This window comes from Melospiza melodia, chromosome 14, assembly GCF_035770615.1.
Source record: "Melospiza melodia melodia isolate bMelMel2 chromosome 14, bMelMel2.pri, whole genome shotgun sequence".
Lineage (NCBI taxonomy): Eukaryota > Metazoa > Chordata > Aves > Passeriformes > Passerellidae > Melospiza > Melospiza melodia.
Genome location: NC_086207.1, coordinates 16,778,460 through 16,801,072, shown reverse-complemented (window position 1 = coordinate 16,801,072; position 22,613 = coordinate 16,778,460). Strand labels below are relative to the sequence as shown.

Genomic DNA, 22,613 nt, shown 5'->3' with positions numbered 1-22,613 from the left:
TGCATGATTATAAACCTGTGTGATGGTATCTGATTATCTATCATAACTTTACATCTTTCATTCTATTTACTGATAATTTCACAATCTTTAATCTGTGTATTCCACCTCTGTGTTAATTAGGGAAATTTTAATATTTCCCATTTTGGAAAAAAACAATCCAGTTCAAGCACAGGGATGTGGTTACTGTTCTGGGGTGCCATCAGCCAGCTCAGATGTTTTGCTGTGTATCCCAAACTCAGCAGTGACCACTGAAGAATCATTCATTCATGCTGTAAATGAAATATTGGAGAGTTTCATAACAGGACAGTGAGTTTCAGGCTGGTTCCTCACTTCTTTGCCTTTTTCAGCTTCTTTTTGAGGTATCAGCTTTGTAGGCAAAGGGTTGCACCTCAGATATTTTAATTTCCATAATCACTTTCCCTGGTTTGCCAAGAACATTCTAGAAGGCAAATTGGGAGGGTGGAAGAGAGGCAGGATAAGAAGGGAGGGATTTAAGCAATTATTTTTGCTTCCTCTTCCCCTCTGCCTGTGAGGCTGCAGATCCAGCCCAGTGATCTCTCTGTGCCGTGTCCAGGGGCGCTGAGCTCGTGTTTGGGGGCAGAGCTGCAGGATTTGTTGATCCCTCTGTAATTGACTGGCAAGGTGATCTAATGCTGATAATTTAGCCGAAGCCAGCCCAGCCCAGAGCCCTCATTTTGTCAGGAGCACCAGCCCCTGACGGTGTTTGCTCATCCCATCCCCTCCTTTGCTGAGCCCCAGGCAGGGAGGGCCTGGCAGAGCTGCCCATGGGGCACTAATGGTCTGCGGGCGTGGAGATGCTTAACTGAGCTGTGCATTCAATTAAGATGAGTTTCTCAGTTAACAGGCACCCTGGGAAGAAATGAGTTACTTTCATTCCTGGGATTATGAGCACTTAATGGAGTAGACCTATCAGAATTCTGTCTGTGCTGCATGAGATAACCCTAAAATGCAGCATGGATTTTCAACTTACTCCTCTAGCAAAAAAAACAACCCAAAAACCTTGCCAGGTGAGAAGGAGAAATCGATGCTCATGTGAGTCCTCTTGCAGTCAGGCTCATGGAACTAAATGTGAGGTGGCATTGCATGCACAGTTGGATTTTACTTTATGTTTTTCTTGAGTACTGTCCCTTTGCTTGTGACTTGCCTATTTAAAATTATAATTCAAAAATGTAACTTAAATAATATTTATGATATTTTTTTTCTGTAAGACTTACAGTGTGAGTGGAATATCCAAAAGATGGACGGTTCTGACTAGGGTTGGAGACTTGGCTATCTGATGTATATATGTAGTAGAATAGCTAAACTTCAGCCAGTGTCAGTGTAGTTTCAGAAAATTTGCCAGAATGGCTCTGCTTTAACTGGACAAAGTGAATCTAGGATGAGTTTGTGCTGGACCTAAATGAGTAATAAGCATATTCAGGAGAAGCAATGAAAACATAAATATTTCACACCAATTGTGCCCTGACATTGCTGAAAAATAGGGAGGAGGTTTGTGGGGATGCAGCTTTGGTTTTGGGACTTCCTTTTGTATTGCATCTTCCATGAAGAATAGGTGGTAGCTTTTTTTTGAGTATAACCAGTGTAGTAAAAAATAACTTGGAAATTTTCTTTGCCCCTTCTGATAGAAAAAAGTGAGGATATTTTTTTTCCAGTTCTGTATTGGTCAGGATCACTGCAATCATTCAGAGGGAGGAGGGAGATGAATTAGAATTATTCTTCTGAGCCTACTGTGCCTTGGTCTTGGTGGATGGTTCATGCCATATTACTCCTTGCTTATTTACTGACCTCCTCAGTGACTCACCTTGGTTAATGAATTAGTTTCAGTTAAATTGCTTTCACATTTGGATAATTTTATTTTTTACCAGCACCTAGTGCTCCATTTGATTAAATTAAATCAAGCATGTAGTCAATCAACTTTCTGCCAAAAAAAAAAAAAAAGACAAAAGAATAAGAAAAGTCATTGGTGTGGTTTTCCATAATTTATAAGTTAGTTAGGACAGGAATTGAAGGAGTATTAGTTTGGTCCTGGGGTAGGGCTGGTAGGTGCATGTAAGGCAAAAACAATGCTGCATCTTTAAACAACCTTTAATAAGGTTTCTTTAACTACTGAGCCAAACTCTGAGATCTCCCCTGCTGTAAGCCATAAGTTGCTTGTAGGCTTGTTCTAGAGAGTAATAAGTATTGTTGTTTAGCAATTGTGTTGTTGAAATTCAGCTCCACTATGTCTGACAGTATTTATCTAAAATACTTTCCCTGGTGCATGCTCAAGTTCCAGTAAACCGTGTCTTATTGTGCGACCTTTTCATTTTGCAGTGAAAAGGGATCAGCTCGTCAGATAAAAGCTACAAGCTGAAGTACAGGAAAAATGCGTGCTCAGAAAATCCGAGCATGATTGAAAACAAGATGTGTTAAATCAATGCAGTTTATCGCCTGCCTATTCCTGGCAATTGCTGTTCTAAGCTCATTCTGAGCACACACTAGATGATAAAAGTATAGTGTCACAGTGCTCACTGGGGTGTGAGGCCAGGGAAACATGTTTATCAGACAGGCTGGGATGATTTTTGTATTTTTTTTTTTACCCTTGATAACATTTATTGTCAACATTTTTGCAGAAAAGAAACCCCAAACCCTGAACAGTCATGGGAGCAGGTGATACATCTGCTGCTGAAATCAGAGACTACCTAAAGCTCTCAAATTATACATTTCTATTTAAATGTTGCAAACTAGAAAACAACAAACTCAACTGTTTCAATGTGAAACAGTTTGCTGCATCATCTGGGCTGCAGCCAAAATGGTCCTTTTGCTTTTGGGTGAGTAGCCTTACTGCAATTTCATGTAGATAAGTCAAAGCTAATATTTAGAAATAAAGGTGTGTGGAAACTATTGTTTTCTCAAGGAATTTTAAATTAGTTATGGAGAGGGATTAAAGACCTAAATTAAACCTCACAGCAGGTCAACTCCTTCCAAGAGCACCACACCTATAATATTCATTACAGCTAGGCATAATTCATCTCATTTTTATGATTCAACTCCACTTGTATTTTCCTGTGAATCTCATTTCCAGAGATTTTGGATGTGATAGCTGGTGTTTTTCCAATTTTCTCTCTTGAAGATTTTTTTTTTTCTCTGACCATTGGGAGCTTGCAAGTCAGAAGTCTACAATTCTGAGAAACAGCCAAATTTAGGCTAAAAAGCTTCTGATAGGAATTCACACAGGACACTGAGTTTTTTCATTTATGCATCCCCTGGTAATAGTTGGGGTTTTTTTAATAATCTGAAGAGATGATGAGAAATAACAAGGTTAAAAGTGAGAGAGGCAATATTCAAAAGGAGATATTTCTGCATACAAACAGGTTTCAAAAATGGTTTCCAGTACTGTCTACTCCAAAGGACTTTGTGAAGGGTGAAAAAAGAAAAAAAACCCTACCTGTGTGTTGTCCAAAATTATCCCTAGGACAATTTTAAAGGTGTCTGCACCTACACTGTGGAATTTGAGAAGTGCATGCAGAGGAAAAATTGTTGAAAATATGCAGAATACGGAATGAAAGAAAAGGTTACATGAGGTGACAGTTTAGCATCTCCCACGCTCTGTGTGGTACATCTCTGCATCTGTTTCTGAGCCAACAGCTTAAAAATAAATGCAGTGTCTTTATTTTTAAAATGTTTAAAGTTGGTCTAAATATAGATCTTAGAACTAATCTTACACACCCATTGTTGGAAATCTTGGCTTGGATGCATTTCTGTGCTTGTGTTTATGTGTGCACATATATTTATTTATTTCAGTGTGGGGATAAGCCATTGAGAACCAGCCCTCTTCAATGAATGTTTTGCTGCCTGCTCACATGCACCTCCAGAATTTGTCTGAAAAACTGGAAAATATTCACATTTAAATGCTGTTTATCCCTTTTTATAATGACTGCCAAAGTTGCATCAATTAACCTGGACAGCCAGACGAAGTAACCAACATGCTTTAATTTCCTTCTGGCCCTCTGTAGGCACATCCCCAGTGAATTCCACCAGCCTGTTGTGAAATTGGGATGTTTAAATTCCAGTGCCTGAAACTGGATTCTGTTTCAGACTCCCTTAAGGCCAAATCTTCCCCATTAGACAAGAGGTCAGTGAAGTCAGAGGAAGAAGAAACTGTGAAGCTCACAAATTGTTTGACTTTTTTTTCCCTCCAAGCCAGATTGCAGGTTGCTGTGAGTGAACTTTCAGAGTTGTTGTGTTTGGAGAAACCAACACATAATTCCTGCTAGACAGATCTCATAATCACATTCTGTAACTTCCATAAAGATATGGGGCTCAAAACATGCATTCCGTGCACCTTCAGCACCTCCACTGGCTGCAGAGAAGGGAATTGCTCCTCTGGTTCTAAGTTCCTGGAAAAAATTTATTTTCGGGAAGAAAATATCACAGTCTATCATGTCTGTGATAACACTGATGACCATGGAGGGGCTGCCTCCAACACTGGCCTGTTGCATCTTTAGTTCAAGTAAAGAGCAGTCACTGGGGAGCTCAGGAGAACTCAGTGTTGGTTTTGTCATTTGACTCAGCTCTGCATTTTCCTTGTTGTCTGTTGGGGCATTACGTGCCAGTAAAATGTAGGAATTACATTTCAGATATCTCTATTTCCAATTTAAAAAAATATCATGATGTCACAGTTCAGTTTTAGAAATGGAAATTCAATGCACAGGAGCATGTTTAAGTACCAAGACCGGGAAAATGAGGAAATTCTGGGTGAACACTGGAAAGGCCTTTCTAGCCCAGGCTTTCTGTGCAGGCTCTCACTTCCATTTTCCACTTCTTGTGGGAATAAACACTCCAGGGAAAGTCAGTGGAAAGAAAACTTTAGAAAAAGCAAGACAAATTCACAACAACAACAACAACCAATAGCTCAAATGCTTGCATGTTTTCATTTAAGGAGCTTTAATTAGCAAAGGAAAAGTCTTTGCAGGGAGATTTGCTGAACAGACTTTTTCTGATTTGGGGATGGAGTTTTGAAGTGGGTTTTTGTTGCTGGCTTTGTAGAGCAGGCAGAAAGAGGCCAGTGTGCATGAGAGTCCTTGGGTTTGGTGTCAAAATGTTGCTTTCTAGCACCATCCACTAGCACTGCTGTCCTGCAGGGCCTTAGCAGGGCATTTCAGTACCTGGAAATTGATACTATTATGGTCTGTCCTGTCCTGTTCCCATCTTCTGCAGTCAGTGTTTTATTTTGTTAGGGTCAGGGGCTTGCAGCAGATGTATTTTGTGGCTGTGAGGTGTTGAGACACAAAACTTTCTGTATCTTGGCCACAGAATTACCTTCTGTTTATATTCTGACAAGTTCTCTCATTGGACAGGAAAAAACCCCAAAACAACTGTGTAGACCCCAAAGCCCCACCTCTTTTACACTGCAATTCAGGACCTGTCACCAGCTGTCTAATTTTGTTGTAGAGCCAAATTTACAGAATAAATTTGTGAAGAGACAGAGGAAGAGTCTAAAGCATCTTCTTCCATTCCAGTGCTTAGTGACTCCCTGGTGCTCCACAGGAGCAGACACTGTGGGATATTTAATTCCCACATTCACCCTTTCCCTGAGTGCTTCACTTAAAAAAAAAATCAAAACCAGATTTCTCCTCTGAGACAGGGATGATCAGACCTGTGGGCCTGAGGAAAATTTTTTTTGTAGCCTTCAGCCTTTTTTTTGGGGTTATTTGAGCCCTCAGAGTCCCTTCCCTGTCCTTGCAGCCTTTTCCACTGGAAAAGCATATGGGAAGTTCATAGGTCTAAGTGCTGCTTTCTCACTGGTTTTGGGTCAAACAGAATGAAAAAGAAACAAGGACTGAAAAATAAAAGGAGTAAATGAAACCATGAATGCATGGGAAACAAATTAACTGGATATGTTTTACATTCTGAAATATTTCCATAATGCTGCTATGTAGTGTGTGTTTATTTTTCTTTGAATAATAATGTTAAAATGTGTCTAATTCAATTACTCTCTGCATTTGCTGAATGAGTTTTCCTTGGTGAAGGGCTCTCTACACTACCCCAAGCTACGAATTCCATATGATATTTGAACAGGTCCTTTTAATTGCTGATATTAAGTGTCGATCATTCTGCTGGGAGTTGGCAGCATGGCCAGAGAAACAAATTCCTCTCTCAGATACATCAGACAGTCATTCAATTAACAACCAAAGCTTTATTGACACAGTAGGAATTCATTATGTGAAATATTAAAAAAAGCCCTCCACTGACTAGTTTAAAAAAGAGACTTTTAAAGATGGTGGATTATCTGCATGTGGTTATTAAAATTATTTGTGCAGAATTCAAAATTATGGTTATGATGGAAACATTTTTTCTCAGAGGCATGAACAGCATTTTTGTTGAAAACATAAGCTGGACTTTGAAAAGATGGCTATAATGTACACATGCCTATTTCCACAAACATTGTGCATTTTCTTGATTAAAAGCCTGAGATTTTATGAGTTATGGCTTTAGAGTTACTGCATAAAGAGCTTCATGGCTTATTCTGTTAGAGTCTAATTTGAAAGAAAGTTCTTCCTCAAGGGTTTAAGAAGTAATTCATAAAATGGTAAGAATAATAAATATTGTGCCTTAACTCATACACTAGGATAGATAGACAGATTTTGTACACCTGGGTGTAATTTTAGTTAATTCACACAAGAGACAGGCTGAAAGTTTATTGTTTGGAAGGAGAAAAATGGCTTAAATCTTGTATTTGCAAAAATGATTATATTAGCTTAAATGAAAATGCTACTCTATTAATGGCTTCAATAAGCTATGCATTTGGAGAAGTATTTTAATAAAAAGTTACCTGAAGTTTACTGCAACTTAAAATATGTAAGTGAGGGAAAAGTACTTACCTTGATTTATATGTCTTTTGGAGGTGTAATTATTGGCTTTTTACTCACCTATGTAAAACAATGTACTTTTGTAAATGGATTTCTGGCCACTTTACTCCTTTTTTTTTTTTTCCACATAAAAAATAAGCACTGTCAATCAAAGAATTTTAAGGTTTATTTCCTCTTTAGAAATGATTGATAGCCTTTTAGATTTACAAGTTGACAAGTTAAAGGGTTCTATTGGTATAATTATGTACTAAATTCACAGTCTTTCAATTTAAATGTCCTTTTAAAACCACAAGATTATCATACCTGTATTTTGAAAAGTGGGCCAGTCAGTTTGGGTTGGTATACAAATTGCTTCCATTAGCCTTGGGACCTATTTGAATTTAGTACAGTTTTTTAAAGTTAGTAGTACTTTCAATGGTACTTTTAAAATATAAGGTAATGGGAATGCATTTTAAGTACCATATGTGTTAGCTTGTTTTTAATGTACGGATGTCAAGAACACAAATAGAGAGTTTGTATTTCTGATTGATTCTTTTTTTTCCAATCATGGAAAGAAAACTGTTATTTGAATTAAAGGTGTGGGAAATGCCTTATTGTGGATGGACTTCAGCAGCAGAGACCAGACACATGTACTGGGGCAGAGGAAAACCTTACAGGGGATGAGTCTGACCTTGTAGCAGCTCTTCTGCAGGGCTTGGAGATGAGAATATTCCCTTTTTTTGGAGTTTTTCCATCTCCTGACACACAGCTGGTCTGGTGTAATGCTAAGGGTGGAGTTAAATATGTGAACAGATCTGTTTCATTGAGAGATGATTAATTACATTTGGGTTGTAAATGAACGAGGACTGGAGGGCTGAAATTGTCCAATCTGTCCAGACAGCTAAAGATATTTTTTTTTCTTTTTTTTTTTTTCAATTCTATGTAAGATTGAAAGGTTGAAGGGGTATAGACTAATGAGTGGTATTTAACAATAGCAGTTTAGATCCAATCCTGCAGATTGCTGTGTGCAGCCTCTCCCCACCACTAAAGTAAAGCTGAAGCTGTTTGAAGCAGAAAGTTTTCACTATCTCTCACAGTATGCTTGATACCTTCTGAGATTGGACCATAAAATTAACATTTTTTTTTGGCCATTTAGTTCAGAAAATATTCAGAGGAAATACTCTGTGGATTTCAAATGTGTTGAACATGTAGGAAGATATGAGAAAATGACGGCTAATTCTGGGGGGATTTCAGATCTGGCCTCCATTTATAATATTGCAGAATTTAGTAACTACTTTCCCGAAGGATCTAAAGGGAAAATGGCCATAAACTAGACTGAATTAGAGGAGAAACACATTTGGCAGAACCACACTAAAATCTTTGAACATATTTGCAAAAGAAATTTAAATTTGATCTGTAGGGTTTTGTTGGGTTTTCTTTTCATCTTCTCATAGAACAGCTATTTTTGATAATAAATATAAATAGCATTCAATTAATTTATTTGAAAAAGGATTTAAAATAAGCAGCCTTGTAAGTAAACTCAGAGGTAAGGAAACCAGGGGGCTCCAAACCAAGGAACTGTGATATTTTCTGTAAAAACTACACAGCAGAGGGGTCAGTGTGGGCCAGGGTGTGAAAGGAAATGTAGGAAAAAAGGCCAAACCATCCCAAAATCAAAAGGGGCCAAAGCAAGGGAAAAGCCTCATGCTCACTCCTTCCATAGATAGAAATAAAATATTTCTATCCTTCCTGGATAGAAATAAAAGATCACATTCAGATATTCCTGATGAAAGGAACTACCTGAAAAAACCTCAAACAAACAAGGAGACTGGAGGGATGTCATGAGCTCAGAAAGTAAAATCCTGAAGGATTTCTAGTCTGGAGTTACCATAATACTGCAAGACTCCTTTCAGGGTATGGTCAGAAGGTTCCTTTCTGATGTTAGAGGAATGCTGAGGTCCTGCTGGCCCATGGACCATGTGCCTCTCCAGGCAGTCCCATCAGCCCCACGTTTGTGTTTCACCACGTTGGGTGGGTCTGCATCCCTCAGCATCACCTTCCTCTGCCTCAGGCTGCAGCAGCTTTGCTGGATTTGCTTATGGAGATGGGAATTTGACCCTTTGCTTGCCAGCTGGACAATCTGCTTTAGAAATGTGGTTTGAAAGTAACAATAATTTAAAGAGATTGTTTTGTGGGCTTGTTATGGAATGCCATAATTAATTACAAACAAGCCTGGGATTAGATACTGGTTTCATCATAATGTGAACTTTAGGAGTATGGAAAAATGTTCACTTAAAACATGGAAATATGGACAGATTATGCCATGTTGTGGCTGGGAGGTGGAGTTTAATGCTAAATCTTTTTGCGATGTTCAAATATCATCATTTTAGCCACCTAAAAAATTTCATAATAAGACCCTCATAAATGTATATGATATATTCATAAATTAGTAAGACTCTGTGTGAGAAATTTTTTTTGCTATTAATAAGCTAAGGCAAGAGAAGAAAGACTTTAAAGTGACACCAAAAAAAGGGCTGAAAATATAAAAATCCACATTCAAATTGATATTTTTTTTCCATTTAACTCAAAAAATTTGAACAAATTGCTGTGGAATGTTTCCACATCTCTATTGGCATGGGAGAGTCAAGATGTACTGTTGTTTAGAGATGCTTGAGAATACTTGACTGTTCCAGTTCACCAAAGCACTTAGGAAATTCTAAGCGCATGTTGAAGTCTCACTAACATCTGAGTTTTAAAGTGATCATGTGACTGGAAATATAGCTAGAAGGTCATTCAGTGCAGTCCCCTGTAATTATAGGCAATCATATAAAAAACATAATATGCTCAAATTTGCTTTGCTGAAAGCAAATGGGTTTAAGTATGTGCTTACAGATAAGCATGTGCTTAAAGGCTTGACACAATCAGAGCTTCCATTAATGCAGACAGACCAGCATTTTCATGAAGATTAAAGTGTTCCACTTTCACCATTTCTCACCTCCATTTTATTGGACAAGGACTAGAGAGAGATGAACTAAAAACATTGATGTACTTTTTTTTTAATTATTAGGTCTCCTGGATCAGTTTAGTGCTGATCAGAGCCTAAGCTGCTGAAGTCAGTGTCAATGAGTAAAAAATAAAACCTGCCAAGACAATTGCCTGTATTTCACAACAAAATTATTTGTGAACATTGCACATGGAGCATATTAAATGTATAATGAGATTTGGAACAAAAAAGGCACTGGAGTAGGAACTACTTTTGCCTTCCAATCACCTTCCTCATAATGTGAAAAACTCAACATGAAACATGGGTAAAGTATTTATCACATTGATTTCATAGTGCCTTTCACAGACAATAATTGCTTCCTGTTTGGAAGATGTAGGCAACATCCCCAAATCTTCCAGCAGCTCTGCTGGAGGAGCTGAAGTGGGAAGGTTTGGATGGAATTCAAAGGACCAACCTCAAGCAGTGTTTGGACCAAGACTTGAGTCAGTGCTGAGTTCCAAGGGGGTTTTGCCATGGTCCCGCCATGGTCCCATGGTCCCATTGCCATTGTCACCTGAGCCCCTGCTGTGCCTTTGTCACCTCACCTTTGTTTGTTGTTGTTTCAGCTCTGAACGAACCCACCATTGACTATGGTTTCCAAAGGTTACAGAAGGTTATCCCCCGGCACCCCGGTGACCCCGAACGCTTGCCAAAGGTCAGCACAAAGTTTATTGTTCTGTTAAATGTGGTAAAGATGGGTTATTGCATGTTTTTGTCTGAAAGTGCATATCTGTGAATATGATGGTCCTGGTTTGGTACCCAACCCAGATGAGCTGAAACAGAGGCATCACCAAGAAAGCCCAATCAGCAACTGGAGCCTGAGGAGAATGCTGTTATCTTCTCAAACAGCTCTTGCCTTCTTAAACAAAAATCTTTCTCTATGTTCTAAAATACATAACAATTAACATATTTTTTTGTTACCATTTTGGGACCTGAGCAGTGTTTTCATAGAATAATGATGCTTTTTGGTTTTGATATCAGTAGCACTTTGCCAGCATAATTTTGAGAACTTCACCATTGATAAAATCAAGTTAATTGGATGTGACTGCATTGCTGCTGCATCATGTATTGGTTTAGGGTAATAATGATTATATACTGTTTTATTTCAGAATTGCTGATTTAATTAGAGCATTGTGTACTGAAGTGGTGTTTGTTCCCATGAAAATTAGTGAGGTTTTTGTTGATTTCTGTCAAGTAAAAGCTGAGGGAAAGACAGCATTGTTCAGATAGGTTTCTTGTACTGGGAAAACACTGGAATTGCACTCAGATCTGGTTTTGCTACCTTGCAAGAATTTGCAGTGACTTTTGTGGTATACTGGAGTAAGAGGTGGGGGATTTAAGTGTTGCTGGTGTCCACAGGAGCTCTGAGCAATGGTGATGATCTGGAGTCACTGTGGCCAGCTGCCACCACATGTTTTATCTGCTGTTACTGAGTGAGCTGGGGAGTCAGAACACTCCCTGTGGAAAAGAAAATGTGAATTTGCAGACCTGAGACACAGACAAATGAATTGTTCAGTTAATGTACATCCAGTATAGCCTTGGTGACTGGGCAATACTTGTGACCTTTCTTCTTTAGCTCCCTGAGCTGTCCACAGGCTTTCATCAGGGATTGTTGTAGGCTTTGATTAGTTGCATTTCTAAAATGTTTGAAAGGTGAGGAGATTTCCTGAACACTGGAACTTAATTTGTTTAATTCCTTGAAAGAAATAGAAGTCAGTGAAGAAAGAAATAGAAGTCAGTATGTGACTTTTTCTACAGGCTTGTTCTGTCTTTTATCTTTGCCTGGGAAGGCTGCAGGCTGTGGTTTTGGGGTCATTGATGTGTTGTCCTTCCCTCTTCCCACCAGAGAAACATGCTGTCCTGGGGAGTTACATTTACCATTGGCTCTGTTCACCCTCTGCAAGCTGTCCCTTTCCCTAACATTTGGTCAGACTTGCAGCAGGACACAGCTTTCATGGCTTGTCAAGTTTCACTCCAGAGGTGCAACCCTTTCCAAAGAAAGAGAGCATCCTTCTGTAGTGGCTTTTTTTTTTTCACCTCTATCCTGCCTCTGCTGCCAAATGTACTTCTGGAGAAAAATATTTTCTCAGAAAATAAGAAGCCAGCCTGCACTATGCACCGGGCATTTGCAAGGTCCAAAGGAATTGCTGCAAAACTTCCCTAAACCTAGCATTCCAGCTGGCTACTAGATGGCCATAGATTTTATTTAAATCAGGAAATTAAAGTAAAATTAACCTGGACAATTCCAAATTGAATTATATGGCTAGGGGTTGTGGTGGAACAGGAATTGGGCTCCTTTTTGGTTTCTGAGGCACTGAGGGGATCCCCAGCAATGCCCCTTTGTGCTGGTATGGAAATGTGGGAATGCAGCCTCCAGGATGAGCACCCTCCTCTCTCCCATTTGGTCTGAGACAGGTACCACACATTCTTGCAGGCAGAAGAAAGCTTCTCCTAGCTCCATATCCTGATTCTGAAATTTACCAGGTATTTATGGACAAGGTATGAGTGAGGGCTAGCACTCAGTCATCTGTCCCCTCCTCTACCCTCTTGGCTACATGTGTTTCTTTGGAACATCTTTTAAACTAATTTTTTTAATCTTTAAGTCAAGGGAAATTGTGGTCATGTCTGGAGAGCTAAGATGTGATGGCCTAAAAAACAAGGTCACTCCTTTCGGGTTGGACAAACTCAGCAAAGAAACTGGTAACACTGTGCAAGCTTAGAGAGAAACAGGATGTAGAGAGGACCTTTTTTTGTCTTTGGGTAATTCCTTCTGTGCAAGCTTGAAGGTTGGACCTCAAGTTCAAGTCTCATTAATATGCCACGCACAGAGGCTGAATGCAGCAGGGGTTGGCACATGTCGGCTCCTGTGTTTGAGGCACTGATGGTTCAATTCCCAGCATCACTCGCTGGCTCCAGGATCAGCATCAAGGACGTGTGAGCCCCTGTGCTGGTGAGCACTGCACAGTGCTCTTCCCCATGTCATTAAACAAGGAAGGGCTTTGGCAGGGCTCCACTGCAGACAATTCTCAGTGGCTACTTAGAGGAGTGTTGGAAGCCATATGGCTCCCAGAGTGGAACCACGGGCAGAAAGGGCAAATGTTCCAGAGAAACAGAGGAGAGGAGAGCAGTGCTCAGAGCTCTCAAAATCCTTCCCTCCATTCCCCCCTTGTCCTGGCAGCACATCATCACTTTCTGCTCATGAAAGGGCTTGTGCCTTTGCATTAAATAAACAAAACAAATAATATTTCTCTAATTGCTGCTGGGGTTTGTGGCCATTATTCCATTGAAACATTTCTGATGAATTAGAGATCTTTCCAGAGGTAGAAGTGGTTATAATTTTTGTGTTCATAAGGGCATGCTGCCCTTCCCATGGACCATCAAGAGCATTCTGCTCTGTGACTTATCCCTGCAGTCAAGGAGAATTGTTCAGACCATCAAGTGAGTGTTAGCACATGCTCTGCCCTCCAGAGTTGAGGAGTTAACAGCATTTCTAAAATTATTGAGACTGTTAGAGAAGTTTGATCTCCACAAGTTTAGAAACAGTATTTTCAAAAATGCTCAATATTTATGCTCAGGATGGTTTTTTTGAAATTTTCCATCTATCTGCTTGAAATAGGCAAAGAAAAAAAAGGACAGATTTTAAAAAATAATTTCTCCTTCCTGGTGCTTCAACAGGCAAATTCCAGTAGAGAATGCCCTCCCACAGTGAGGAGAATGGGAGCACCTGGAAATGAGGGTCTTTGGGCTGCTAGATTGACAGCTGATGTGCTTAAAGTAGAAATGCAATATATAGTTTCTGGAGAAAAGAGAGAGGGAGCTGGTGTTAGCAGCTGAGCTATGGAGCAGTTTGAACCAGAATCCAGGTCCCTTGTTGTCCAGAGCAGGTCGGGGAAGGCAGCCAGTGGAAGGAGATGTGCATGTCTGTACAGACACCCCCACACCCACAGGCACCAGGAGGAGGTGGTGGGATTAGCACCCAAAGCTTGGAGGGAGATCAAGTACCAGGAGTGTGCTGGGCAGTGTAGTCTTTCCTTTCTAATACAGACAGGAGGCAGATCAGAGGAAACAAGAGACCTCTGGGGATAAGAGAAAAGGAACACTGTGATGCTAAGGTTGGGAAATGCTGTCATTGTCCTGCAGGAGCAGTCTGTAGGGAGCCTGTGTGGAGCTGGGAGCAGCCCTGCACCTGTGTGTGCCCCATTTCCATCCCATTTCCATCTGGAGTGATTGCACACGTGCACACAAATGCACTCGTGTTGTTGGTTCCTGTGCACATAAACTGCAGTGGAGATCACTGAAGAGTTCAGATCACAACAACATATTGAGTCTATTAAGGTTCATTCATGTAACTACCCTGCAATCCTTAAAATAAATCCCTGGCAGACACGTTGCAATTCTGCAATTTTGTTAAAACTCCACAGCTAGAGCTGTAAAACAGCTTCAGCTGTGAGCTAGATTTGAAACACATCCATCCTAAATGATTTAATAACAACGATTCCTCTTTATATGCAATTTCCTAGATTTTATTTGCCATTTTCACCACTCCTACAACTCATCACTTGTATTTAGATTAAGCAGAAGATTGTTCACCTCTGTGTTTGAGCAGCGAGTCATTGCACCAACCCCCTCTGTGATCTGACGTCCTCTCCCTCCCAGTCTGTTCCTTCAGTGCTCTCTAGGAGACCCCTTATCCCTCCTGAAAGGGACCTTTACTTCTGGTTTCTCTTCATGTAGATGAAAGTGGAGCTTCTCTCTCTAGTGCACAGGGGACTCCCTGCTGAGCTGAGAGCACAGGTAACCAGAATCCTCCTTCCCTTCAGCTCCTTTTCCCTGGTCAGTCATTAAACCCCCCCAAGACACAGCCCAGCTCCTCGTTTAGGACACTAATAAAAGACATGTGGTTATTAGGAATCAGAGGCTGGCAAAAGCAGTTGTCTTTTTCCATATGAAATCCCACAGATCTGCCCTTTATACATCGTGACATGGGTATTGTTTATATTGCAAATAAAGGTTGTCTCTAAACGTGGGTGGTTGGCCCAGGCTTGCTAGCAGAGGTTAAAATAGCAATGAAGACAATGCAGCTCAGGTTTGCTGCTTCAGACAGACCCAATGGAAATTCCAGAAAGGACTGCCATCTACTAACTCAACATACACTGTATTTTAACCTAAGTTAGTAATTTACAGCTAAGAAAACACTTTTTTTTCTCCCACCCAGTGTAACAAGAGAGTCATTAGAAAACTTTTATACTACGTGTGGGCAGGAAGGGGAGGAATGTAAAGAGGAGCTATTGGAGTTCAGCTGTACAGCAAGGAGGTCATAGGATGTGCTTGTAGGGCTCTAGAAGGTCATGAGATGTGCTTGGAGGGCTCTTCATTCTACTGTAAAATTTACAGTAATGTGAGACCAGAGCTAAGGTTGGTATTGAACCCTTAACAGCTGGGTTTTTAAAGTTCCCTAACAATTTGAGCTCTTGGTTGAGGAGCTTGTTTAGGGGGTCTGATATTTTATTTATCCTATAGAAAATATTCAACAAGAGAGCATCAAACTTCTGAGATGGCGAGGTAGCTGTGCAAGTGTCACCCTTATGGGGTGGTGGATGTCACAGGGGTGTGTGGGAATATGCAGAGCCTGAAAGGAGAGAGCAGAGGGACAGAGGCAGCGCTCGCTGAAGGGCAGAGCCAGCACACAGGGCTGGCAAGGAGCCCTTTCCTTTCTGAAGGTCAGCAGTGTGCACACACATTTCACTGAGCTTTCTTTATAACTGGGTCAGCATTTACTCAGCAAATGATTAGAGCAGATGGTGTAATTTAGAATCTATGACAAAACTTTTAATAGATCAGGGCTAACATGATGACAAGGAGCTCTGCGCCGTTCTCCACTCCTGCTCTCTGCTTTGCCTTGGGGTAAAAATCCTGCCTGGGATTGGATTTTCTAGTCTGCACATTCCATCTGAGCAACTCCAACCACTTGTTTGAGCATCCTGTAGGAGGGATCCCCACATTTCTCTGTTCCTGTATGCTCATCCTTGTTGGTTTTAAATATAACAATTAACTGAGCATGACAGGAAGACACCAAACAGGTAAACACAGTCCCTTTGAGGAGCAGGTTTTGAAGGAAAAAGCCACAGTTTGAAGAAAGTAACAAAGGCTGCATTTGTGTATTTTGCTCCACGGAGCTGAAAATATCTAGTAAATTGATCCCGTGGGAGTAATAAATACACATTACTTTATCTTGTACTTCATGTCCTATACCCCTGAGCCTTGATAGAACAACACCACTTAATAGACTTAAAAAAAGAGTAATTACAGTCATTGGTTGTGTGATATTTCAGCCCTTCCAGCCCTGCCTGACCTTCTAATTTAGCTCACCGTGTCTAACTAATGCATTTATATTCATCTTTTATGAAGCATGTGTAGTACAAAATTGACTTTGCAGCCTTTAGCAAGCTGTCTTACCAGGTTTGGGATCTGGTTAGTACAGCGTACTGTATAGCATATGTACATTTACAGCAGAATTCTCCATGCATATGGTTCTGATCTTCTATTACTTTTTATCCTTTTGGAAATAAAATAAAAAATAGTTTTTTCCATTTCATCCTCCCCTCCCCTTTTTTAAAGCTTTTATTCATTGCGGCATTATTTACAGCTAAACATGCAGGCAGGAAGATGCAAGCATTTTTAAAATGATTACCACTAATGTTTCTACTTGTCAGAAGTGCTTAAATTTTCCTGCACTTTGTCTAAAAACTTAGCACTTTTACCTTTTAAGAATTACAAATTTCTAAGATCTTACCAAGCTGATTTACAAACACAGCTGACAGTTTATGATGAATGATGTTGCAAAATGTGCAATATGTTTCTCTGTCATTTCTATGCATGTATATATTAAGAAGAAGATTAAGAAGTGAGAGAACCCCCCTCTGAAAGAAACCCTTGAGTTAGAGAGCACACACACAAATCTCTCTCCTGTGTTTCCTCATAACTTCCCGCTCACTTCACTCATCCAGTGGAGCACAATTGTTCTCTGTGCATTTTCTCCCACCATATGGTATCCTCATTACCATACACTAAGGGTCCATATGGGGAACTTGTGAAGTGAACTGTATTCATTTTAACTGCCAGATGAGCAGCCTTTTGCTTTGCAAGCTTAGCTTAAGTCATCTGCTGTCTTTATGTTGTTATGGCAACACAGCACCAATAAAAAATTCTAATCTACTGTAAGTGTCTGGGATCACAGTATTTTAAATGCTCCCTGTAACTGTCCTCCAAGTGAGGAGCTTGTTCTCTCAGTGGGACAAAGGGTTATTGTCAACTCCAGCAGGTGGCAGTAAAGAAATTGTTTTTTTTTCTTTAACCTTTCTTAAAAATATCTATTTTTCCTTTTCCCGCATATCCCCTCACCTCAGAAAGTCATAGAATTACACAACATGGTCAGTCCTTTACATACCGAGGATTTCTGATGCTCAGGTAGGAATTGCAGCTGATACTTTAAAGTTACAGCTAAAATATGAAAGAGAGCAAAGAATGAAACAGTGGTGGCAGCTCATGAGCTTTATTGAGAGATTTAGGCTCAAGTACCTCTTTCACCAGGAGTCTGATGCCACCTCTTCATCAGGACTCTGATGCCTCCATAGCCACAGAGCTATGTTCAGTTTTGGAGCTGTTTTCTTGCTTCTAGCTACATTTCCAAACTCCTGCATCAAACACAAAGCTAATTAAGAATATCTTATATTAATGGAAATAGGCAGCAGCATCCTTAAACATAAATCATCTTCACCTCCCCAGGCCACATGATATGTTGCATCTCTGTCTCCCTGTCTGCATCGAAAGTGAACGTTTGTAGTCTCAGTTCATCAGTTCACATTAGCCTCATGCTGAATATTTAAACACAGAACAATTTGAACACACCATGAAGAGAGACAGTGACTGCACTTTCACTTGGAACAGCACGAGCTCATCTAATAATAATTTAGTAAATCAGCCATTTAGTGGCTCAGTTGTACACTGTATTGTGCCAAATAATATTCAGTTCAACTGAATGCTGGTGAAATGGAAATCCAGGCTCCAGTCATGTGGCACTTTTTTTGCTCAATGGAGAGATGAAATGGAAAACCAACCTCCCAACAGACTGTTTGAATGTAGTGATTTATCAAAAATATAGTAGAGTGACAATATAAACAGGATTTGTTTGTATGGGGTACAATCTATTCTAATTAGGTTTTTATTATTGTGGTTTCTCCTGTGCAGATGATTTGATAATTCAGGATTTGCATTTACCTCTTCAGTTTATTTTGTATATGGGCAGAGAGCAGATCTGTGTAGTTACAGCCTAGTTTCAATCCTTTAAGGCCCAGTCCTCTGGGGAGCCTGGGGAGCTCTTTATTGCCTTATTCTGAGCCCTGTCCCACAGGGAGCACCGTGCCCCAAGGAGCAATGGGGAAATACAGCTGCTGCCATGGGTGTTGCTTCATAGCATGAAAGCAATATCAGATTGATTCCTTTTCCCTTTTTAAGGCTATCAAGATTTGTAGGGAGTGTTTATGTCTTAGACTGACTGAAATAAGTGAAATAAAACAGGTTTTTGGGTGCCCATCCTTGCTTCCTGTGTGCTGACTGTACCTTTTCTGACCTGTATCAGTCTTTAATAAAAGATATTACCTCACCCTACAAAACTTGCTTTGGTTCTAACCATAGCCCACTGTAATTTCAGCCCAACAGCTACACTTCAAGGCTGTCTCTGATGAAGATGGGGGAGAAGATAGTGTGTTTTCCTAGAAAGTGTGTTGTGAAGTATAATTTGCTCCCATTAAAATGGTGCTTTGAGATCTCTGAACGCAGGGCATTGCAGAAGTGTGAAGTAATGTCTATAATCTCACCTAGAGTCTCCATTTTTGGCCTACTTTTAGGTGTTATGTGGTGGTTTACGTGGTGATGTAAAATATGATTGCTGTGTATTTCTCACAACACAGCCCAATTGAGTGGCAGAAAAAGCATCTCCAAACCATCACGATGCCATTTAGCAGAGAGTGCTGGAAGCAATAGGAGCCTCTTGTCGTAATTCTTCTAAGAAATAGAGAGCCTCACAATCTCTGCCCAGCTGCTGACGCTGGAAAACTCAAGCATTTTGGTAAAATGAATCAAGCAGTAATGTTTCTTTTATGAGATCCCCTCCCAGGAAGGGAAGGTTTGGCACCATTTGGAGATCAGGCTGGGTGATCCATCATAGCAGAGGCAGCTGTCCTGGAGTGTCTCCCAGGTCACCCGATCGAACCGGTGGCTCTTACAACTGTATTATTGCTCATGGAACAGTAATTGAGGCACCATGGTTAAAAATTACCTGGTCTAATAGGCAGTGAACAATTTGCACTCAATACAATTATAAGCCAAATCATTCATTTCATAACACTTGGACTAATTTATTTGTTGACCTTTTAATATCCATAGCTCTTCAGTAGTATTAACTGCAACTTGGACAAAATCTCTTGTTCATTTTACATTCATTGATTTTTTTTTTTTTCCATTGAGGCAATAACAGTTGTTTGAGTACAACCTTTTCTTTCTGCTGTAAAAGTCAATCATGTAACTTATGGAGATATAACTCAGCTGGACTGGAATGTCCTCTAAGTACAATAGCACAATCTCAACCTACTTGTACAGACATGGAAATGCAGTTTGGATTTATTTTAAAGAATATTTTGGAATACATTTGTGACTACACATAACAAATGATATATTTGCTGAGAGGAGAATGAAAACAAGACCCAGAAGCATTTTTAAAGCATAGCCACATATATTTAACACATTTTTGTTGCTATATTTTGGGTAGTCCAAGATACAGAAATTGTGACGTTTGTTGATTTTGTTCTTTAGGATGACCTAAGTGTTTCCACTAATAATGATGGATTCATAATTTTATCTGCTCATAGCATCTTGAAGTCCAAACATTTGACGGAATAGAGGTGCCCAATTTTTCCAAATGTGAGCTTCAGACAAATGAAATGTGTTTAAAAGTTTTATTAATAAACAGGAAATAAATAATACTTATAATTTGATAATCTGGATTTTCTTTCATTATCCAGCTACAAACAAGCATGAGTGCTGAGGTTTTGTTGATCAAAAAAGCTACTGAAATATTGATGTATTCTGAAAAGCCAGTATTTTGAAGCAATTCTATAAAATATATTGATGTAGTGACAATGGTAATACTTTTCCCTCAACACTGAAAAAGGAGCCCTAGATCATGTAAAATGCTGTGCCTGCTTTTACTTTCTGGAGCTGTACACAGAAATAGAGTGTTACCTCTGTGAAATGTTGGATAAATCTCTTAAATTCATAGTTATTCAACATTTATACTTGCTTTGGATAATTTCAGCTGAATTATAGGACTGTAAATTAAAAATAATAATACAAGAAACAAAATAACTTTTGTTTCTGATAAGGAAGTTGAAGTTTTTTAGAATATCTGATAGGAGCCACTTTGTTGAAGTTTCCCTTCTGAGCCAAAGTCTCTTTGTACAATAAAATACTGTGAGTCTTTTGAGCACATAAAATATGGTTGTTAAGCATTCGGTATTTTATGCTTCCTTAGAAATTACCACTTGTATCTGCACCTAATCTATGGTCTGTCTTTTCATTTCAATGGGGTCTGAAGTGGTCCTTGGCTGTAATGAGAATGCCCCTTTCAAGAGACTTCTTTTAATTATGCTGATGATAAAATGGAAGTGAAAGCAGTCATTTGTAGGGGTTATGACTAAGCAGTGTTTTAACTGTAATAGTAAAACCCACCAACATTATTCCAGTCTCTATTTCAACATTTTTATGCATCCACTCTCAGAACAGAGGGGAATATTATTGTAGGTCAGAATTTCAATGTGTCTTATTTTTCAGTTTCCTCCTGCTATGAAAAGTAACCTGAACTCTCAATTTCTAACTGCTCACACTCCCCACCTGAAGCCTCCAATCCAGGAAAGTGACAGTTTCACAGATCTTAATGATAGGCTGGGTTTTTGGTTTGGTTTGGTTTGGTTTGATTTGGTTTGGTTTGGTTTGTTTGGTGGGTTTTTTTTCTCCTTCATTAACAGAAAGCATAGGTGGGTCTTTAATGTGATTGAACACTTGGGGTTTTTTTAATAGAAAAGAGCTAATTTGGCATATTTAGATATTTATATAGGTAAATGCATAAGACAAACTGAAAATAAAATGGACAAAACACATATCTACAATTAACACTTCAATTGCTACACATCTCCTCTGATTTACCTCAGCAGGAGTTTGGCCATGCATTACCAAGCATATTTCTCTATAGATTTAAATGTGGCCAAGTGAATTAAGCCACCCAATACAGTCTAGTTTGACCTAATGTACAATCAATTAAAAAGTGTTAGGACTTGACCTGTGTTTGGAAAGTCTTTGTGTATACAAATAATAAAAATAGATATCAGCCTGTCCGTTTGCCAAGGAATGTTTTTCACTCTTGCAAATACATAATTTGTTATCCGCATTGTGCCATACACAAAATCACAAGTCACAGATAATCTTTTTTTAATCCTCAATATTCCAGAGATTTTTTCTAATGGACACAATAATATGATCTATAGAATAAAGCTTCTAAAAGAAGCCTGTGCTGTATCTTTGAATGACAGAATTCAGTGTGCCTGTTAATTTTTCCAAATTCTTTAAAAGTTTACCTAAGTCCAGACCCTTCAAATCATTCAAAACCTTCTCCATGTTCTCCAGCTATCAGATGTCTTTGATGTGGGTCATGACAAACTGTTGTCCCTAAAGGAGATTATTTAAGTCCCAGCAGAGTGATTTTAATTCTGCATATCTGCTGGCCTTTACTCACTCTTCTCCCTTTAGAGGCCCAACATTAGCAGACAAGTCCAGAATTTTTAGCAACAAAAACCTCAAATGACTTGCCAGATGCTTCAGTTGATGATAATATGGTTGGAGCATCCAGGATCTCAAATGGCAGTTTATTCAAAGAGTTATTCCAAACCAACAATATTAATGGTGGTTTATTCCATGCCACCCTGTATCTAGATGAAGAACACATCTGTATTAGCTACTAATTCTGTTGTTGTTTTATGCCCATCATTTATGGAAATGGGACCACTAGCATGAGTGGTGGGGAATAAAAAAGGAGACTGATTTTTGTTTAGTATTTAGCTACACCATATTTCCAGGAGCTTAATAGGTGTAAGATGGGAGACTTGCAAGGACAGACTTTCAGACAGATCATCATAATTTTGTTCCTTCTTTTGTCAGCAGTATTTGCAAAGAAGACTCTTTGGGCAGGGCGTTTCCCCCGTATGCATTTATCACCTTTGTGGTTAGGAGGAGTTTTAATCATCGATTCTCAATGTTTATGGCTAAATGCCTGCTCCCATTTGCACTTCAGCATTTGTTCTTTCTGCTGCCTCATAGAGGCTTCCTATATTTTATTTATAAGCTTGGCTCATTGTGGAGCAGGTGGTAAAGTTATGCATGACTGTTTTTAGTGCTGTACATTTAGGCTGTGATTTTCAGTTTGGGTGGAGGCTGATGAGACTACAGTGGCTTGGAAAGACCAAGGTTCTAGCTCCCACTGCAGACATGTTTTCTGGGAAGCTGCCATTGACATTCAGTGGCAGGAATTCAGTGCACTTCCATCCTGTAGGCAGTGGTAAGCTGAAGCTTCTTTTTTTGCCACTCAAGTGAGATATGTCATTTTTCTCACA

General features: G+C 39.5%; 1 protein-coding gene across 8 annotated transcripts in view; it reads left to right on the top strand.

Annotated features, from left to right (window-relative positions):
- The window catches only part of EBF1 (EBF transcription factor 1), a 265,262-nt gene that overhangs the window by 224,946 nt on the left and 17,703 nt on the right, over nucleotides 1-22,613 (top strand). For all 8 annotated transcript variants that reach the window (XM_063168936.1, XM_063168935.1, XM_063168934.1 and 5 more), the window contains exon 11: nucleotides 10,461-10,549. In XM_063168936.1, the coding sequence (XP_063025006.1) occupies nucleotides 10,461-10,549 (89 nt within the window). The remainder of the gene's footprint in view (nucleotides 1-10,460; nucleotides 10,550-22,613) is intronic.